Source organism: Neomonachus schauinslandi, chromosome 10 (genome assembly GCF_002201575.2).
Source record: "Neomonachus schauinslandi chromosome 10, ASM220157v2, whole genome shotgun sequence".
NCBI classification, from domain to species: Eukaryota; Metazoa; Chordata; class Mammalia; order Carnivora; family Phocidae; genus Neomonachus; species Neomonachus schauinslandi.
The window spans coordinates 109,448,765-109,454,764 of NC_058412.1; the positions used below are offsets into that span (position 1 = coordinate 109,448,765).

Consider the following 6,000-nt stretch of genomic DNA (forward strand, 5'->3'; position numbering starts at 1 on the left):
AAATGCAAACAGTTTATGTGGGAGATGATCCCAGCAAACACTTGGCCGGGCTGGAGAATGAGAAAGAGAAGGAAAGGCACTCCGTAAAAGGGTGTTCTATCCCCAAGTTACTGCTGTGGGCCACTGTAGCTCCTCAGTCCAGCTGGGAGATCTGGAAACAGTCTAGAACAGGCGCTTCGGAGGAGGGAGCTGGGGTAGTTATCCGCCAACTTCAGTTAGTCGTTGGTGGAGGGCTCCTGGGCCGCCATTGCTCAGGAACTTCTGGCCCGGGGTGCAGGTGGGCAGAGCAGGCTCCGGCAGAAGCTAGCAGGGGAAGCAGACCCTTTAGCAAGGGTCCTGAGGGGAGAGGGGCAGGGTACCAACCACCGGCCATCCAGAGGTCTGCGGTGTGTTAGAAGCCAGTAAAATTACAGCCCAAGGGACTGACTGCAACTTGGCAGATAGGCGTAAGAACGGCCTCACCTGGTACATGTGGTGCTGGAGCCTATAATTCAGAGACATCTCGTTCCCTGAGCATCATCAGTGCACGAAGCATGTCACAAAGGCGCCTTTTTAAGAAAAACGCAGCCGAATGACTAGAACAGCCACATTAATCACTTTTGTGAGACTCCAAAAAGAATTACACATCTCTTGGCTTTCTTAAAAAGATTGCTTTCAACAAAATGTTCAAAACAGTTTCCTATCAACTCTGGAGTGTGCTGAGGTGGTGGGGCATTTGCTCTTGTACTAAAGAACCTGGACATGGGAGGAGAAAGCGCTCGTTTTCACATTTCTACCATGGCCTGCTCACCCCCATTCCCATCTTCGGTCCTGGAATAGCCCGTAAGTTAAAGGCGACGCTGGCAGAAGGGCTTTGGTGTGCGCAGCTACTTTGTGGTCTGAGGACACCTGCTTTGTCGCAAGCATGGATGTGCATGGGCTTCCTGAGTACTATGCTGGGAATCCAGGTTAAAGTTGACACCAAGGACAACCTGACCTTCCCGGCCGGGGCCATTCAGGTGGCCTGTGCTTGGGGGACGCGTGTGGGGACATGCTGGGGGCTGCAGAGTTGTCTGGCTGCTATTGCGGAGGCCACAGCGGTCCCTGGAGATGCTCCTTCCCAGGGCAGGGCAGGACCCATCAGGGCCCTTCTCGAGGCAGCTGCTGGCCCCTGCCATGGCTTTCTAGCACAGAGAGCACCGCACCATCTCAACTCTGTCCTCAGGAGGTCACTTGGGGCTCCTTACATCCCTGACTACATGCTCATGATAAATAAGAGCAATTTAAAACGAGCATCCTGGGGCGCCTGGGTGGCTCAGTCGTTAAGCGTCTGCCTTCGGCTCAGGTCATGATCTCAGGGTCCTGGGATCGAGCCCCGCATCGGGCTCCCTGCTCCGCAGGAAGCCTGCTTCCCCCTCTTCCACTCCCCCTGCCTGTGTTCCCCCTCTCGCTGTGTCTCTCTCTGTCAAATAAATAAATAAAATCTTTAAAAAAAAAAAAAAAAAGCATCTCAAACCGCTCAGAGGAAAAGTGCCCCAGGCTGGAGTTTGGCCTCCCCTCAGGGGCATCTTCGGACCTTCTGCCTCCCCCTGCTCCCCACCAAATCCTAACTCTTGCCCGCCTTGATAGCCCAAGGTTCTGAGCAGTGTCTTGGCCTTGGGCCTGATCCACCTTGGAATCTGGGATGCTGGGGAAATGGGGACAAGCCCTAAGGTCGTCTGCAATGGGGGGAGGCTCCCCCAGGAGGTAGAAGGAACAAAAAGCATATGTCTCCTGCGTCTCATCCCTTGTCTCAGCTTTCCCTAAAATCTCTGCTAATTGCAGCCCTTCTTTTCCCCATCCTGGCCCACTACATAGGTCTCTCTTTTCTCTGTGTCCTCTCTTCCTCCAAGCGTCCCACTGGTCTGCTCCCTGCACCCCTCCCCTGGGCCCCTGGGACTGCTGATCGGCCCATCAAACTGGGCCTGGCATTCGTGGCCCCAGCCAAGATCTGCTGGCCTAGCCCTGCCCAGCCCAACAGGCCCAGAGCCTAGCTGTGCCGCAGACGGGGAAGATAAAAGCAGCAGCCCACTGGGGCACACCCACCTCGACAATGTGGGCAGACGGAGGACCTAGAGGCTCTGAAGCTGCGTCCAGAGGGGCCTGTGGGAGGGAAGGCTTTGGGGCTGCTTCATATCCCCTACTCCTGTTGCCCAGCAGCGGCGGCCGCAGCGGGTGGGCTCACCTGCCACAGGAAGTTGTCTCAGCCCGAGGTCCCCCAGTGGGGGGGACCTCACTAGCCAGCGCTCCCACCCTTCCTCTTGCCCTCCATTCCACCTAAAGGCTGCCCACCCTGCTTCTCTCTGCCCACCCCCTCGCCACCCACCCACAGGCCTGCCTGCCAGGTCCCAGGCTGAGGAGCGGCTATTAATTATTAAAGGAAACAAAAGCATTTCCTAGCAGGGAGGCTAGCGTGCAGCTGCTTACAGGAAAGGCAGTCCAGCTGGCTTTCTCAGGGCCTGCTTGTGTGCTGGGACCCGCTTGAGGGGGAGGGCGGGCTTGGGTCCTGCAGGGGTATCCCCGGGCTGGGAATCCCACCAGGAGAGGAGAGCGGCTTTTGGGCTGAGCACCCCAGCAAGAGGACGCGGTCTGCAAGGCAGTCCGGGGTACATGGGCTGGGGCTGGGGTCTGCGACTCGGAGATAAAGTGGCAGCACTGGCTAGGGGTCCTTGTGCAGAGCTCCCCACTGGGAAGATCCTGCCAGACTTCCCTCCTCTCCCCTCTTGCCTCCAGGGCAAGGGCATGGAACCCCTCTCTTTCCCTACCCTTCTTTTGCTCAGAACTTTCCTTCCTGTTGGCAGAGCCTCCCTCACTGATCTTGGCAGGTTCTGGGCCTTCTCCTCCATCTCCACCTTCTGTAAGACTTGGCGGCATAAAGCTGGGAAGCGGCAGCTGCCCAGTATCTGGTTCTTGGAGTCAGGTAGATGCTGGAGACCACCAACATGGGGAGGGGAGCCCAACAGAAAGGGATCTGGGAACTTTCTAACATGCACCCCTGTTTCCTTCAGCAGATGCTCATTGCCCCCCCTGGTGACTGCTCCGGCCTGTCCTGGTGCTGTGGACACAAGGACGATAAGCCACCATCCTTGCCCTAAAGGAAGGCACAGGCTGGTGGGGCACCACTGACTCTGGCCTGTGGCCTGCATCCTTAGGCAGCACTGAGAACTGTTCCTGAGGTCTGGTGGGAGGGTGCACATAGAGAAAGTGCTGGGGTGCGGTGGGTCCCCGAGACTGTAAGACTTTATTCAGTGGGTATGTGGGCGCTGGGGCCAGGGCAACTGTTTCAAGAGGCATTGTTGGATGCCAAGTATCATGCCAAGGGCTGGAAGCTGGAAGGGAGTTTGGGGTTAGATGGTGGGGAGCCCTGAGTGCTGAATACCTGGGAGGAAGTGGGGGTGACTGAGGTTTTTAATTGGAGAAGGACATGATCAGAGAAGAGTTCTTCGGAAATATTGCTCTGGCCCCCCCCCACCCCCGGCATGGCAGATGGTTTCAGGGGAGAGGTGAGAGACTGGGGCTGGGGCAGTGGGATAGGGGGCTGTGGTGGTAAACGGGGGTAGATTAACCTTCAAGCCAGGGAGGAAAGAGGTGGAGGGCAAGGGTGAGCTATTGTTAAAAGTTGACCTCGGACATGAAGAAACATATAGGAGCCTTAACAATCAGGGGGCTGTGGGGCAAGGCATCAAAGACAACTGTCAGATCCCAAGCAGGCTTGGGGAAGAATGCTCCTGGGCAAGTTTCCCAGAGGTGAGAGCGAGAGAAAGCAGGCAGAGGTTGAAGAGGGAGGTAGGGGACAGGGAAAGGAATGTTTGTTGCTGGTGTTTCAGGATGTAAAGACCTGAGCCGAGGACTAACCGACTGACTGGGGATCAAGACACAAATAGGAGATGATGGGCCACTTTGGGAAGAATAAGGAGAAAGGATTAGCTGCTCCCCCATGGAAGGAAGTGGTCCAGAGTCAACCAAATGGGGCAGGGGTGTGCTCCCAATCTGTGTCCTGAGGCACAGAAGTCTCTGGACTTGCAAATAATGAGCCCAGTCCTGAAAAAATGCCCCTCTTCCAACTGGGGAAGCCTTCCGAGTCCCAGCGATGTGGTCCCCAGGACTCAGATGTGACACCTCAATGCCACTCAAGAACCGCCCCCCCCCCACACACACATGCAGACAACACTGCTGTTGGTCAGATCCTCTGGGGAAGGGCCCCATCCCCACACTTCTGTACCCATACAGGCTACAAGAGCACCACCTCCTTCGCATCTGCCTCCCCCTCATTAAACCTGCTGGCTTGACACAGGGCCAGAGGGTCCGGTCAGAGAGAAATAAGAACCCTAAACCCCAGGGGCTCCCCTGGCACTCTTCACCCACACTTACAAGGAGCTCTCACCACAGCTGGTGGTGGAGAAAAAGATGGAGCTCCCATTAAGGAACTGACCATCTCAAATTAAATAAAAAAAACAGAACCAACAGAAAACCCGGCAGGATACAGAATTGTATGCACAGCCCAGGAAAAAAGCATGTGAATGCGAAAAAAGATGGGAAGGAAATACTCTAAAATGTTGACAGTAGTTGTATCAGAAAGGTGGAATTTTGTTTTCTACTTCCCAATTTTTCGGGAATATAGTTATATCATGAGTAAACCTGTGTAAATTAATTCATAGCAAGACCCTCTTCTCTTGAAGAGATGAGCTCCAGGGAGAGCCCCCCAGCACTCCCTGCCAACAGTTAGCAAAGGACAGGAGTGCAGAAACACAGGTTTGGTTCCACAGGAAACAAGGTGTGGGTCTGTTAAAGGGGGAGGCTGGGCTTGGACTATGAGCGGTGTCCGCGGAACAGGTCCAGGGATGGGAATGTTGGGCCGGTGTGCCAGGCCTCGTGGGCCTTGGCAACCTTCCTATAGCATCCCTTCAGGCTGCTGGTCGAGCACCTGCTGAGACCTCACGGCAGCCCAGCTCCCATGTGCCCCAAGGGTCTGCAGAAGCAGCACCTCCTTAGTCCTAACCACTGAGAACTCGAGTAGGATATCTAACACCCCCCCTTCTCAACACGGCCCCCACCCCCCCCACCGCACCACTCACAAGTAGGGGCACAAAAAGTCCGTGGTCAGGTGTTGTGGGGGCAGGTCAACAAACCCTTTAAACTTCCTCTCCAAACCCAGGAGTCCATTCCCTACCCAGGCCCCGTGCCCAGACTCCTGCAAAGGCGTCGGCATAGATGCTGGGTTCCCAGGGACCCTCTGCCTCCCCCCGGGCCCGCCAGGAAACCACTCTGAGGAGAGACGGGGCCTGAGCGCCCAGTCCCAGCCCCCAATCGTTCCAGCCAAGGCGACTGTCCAGCGCGCCTGTTCCCCACTCTTCAGCCCCCAGCCTCTTCTCTGGCTCCACACGCACCCCTCCTTCAACTCTGAGGGGCGTGGGAAAGCAGAAAGGGGGCTGGGTTTTGTGCCTTTCCTGGCAGAGAGCCTCGGAATTGGACAAGGAGAGGCTCTGGGACTGCCCACGAAGGAGGGGTTGTCTGTTACTTGACGGCCGGTGGCTGTGGGTCATGGCTCAGGGACTGCGGACAGCGGGGATACCTTCTACTCTAGAGCCCTGGACCGCCGGCCCCCCCCCGAGCGACAGTCGGAAATCAGAAATCAGAGCCGGGACCGCGGCAGAGGTGGCAGAAGCCCCGCCCCGGCCCGCCCCATAGCCTCAGGAGGAAACAGAGGCGCTCGGGGCAAGGGTGGGCGGGAGAGCTTGCCGGGACTGTCCAGAGTTAGGGCTCCCCCCACCCCTCGCCCCAGCAGCTCGGCAGGCTGAGCGAAGCCGTCCAACCCGAGCGCGCCGGGTCGCGTCCGAGCGCTTACCTCTGCGCCGCGGTGCTGGCGTCCAGGATGCCCGCGCCCTGCATCCAGGAGCGCACCGAGCCCAAGCCGGCGGGCAGCAGCGGCTCCTCCTTCAGGTTCAGCCCGCCGCGGGGCACAGAGTCCTGCGCGGGGAACAT

General features: G+C 57.3%; 1 protein-coding gene across 1 annotated transcript in view; it reads right to left on the reverse strand.

The window, feature by feature from the left end:
• Nucleotides 1-6,000, reverse strand: part of EBF4 (EBF family member 4) — a 57,513-nt gene extending 51,513 nt beyond the window's left edge. Inside the window, exon 1 of the mRNA XM_021689088.1 lies at nucleotides 5,864-6,000. Coding sequence (XP_021544763.1) covers nucleotides 5,864-6,000 — 137 coding nt within the window. The remainder of the gene's footprint in view (nucleotides 1-5,863) is intronic.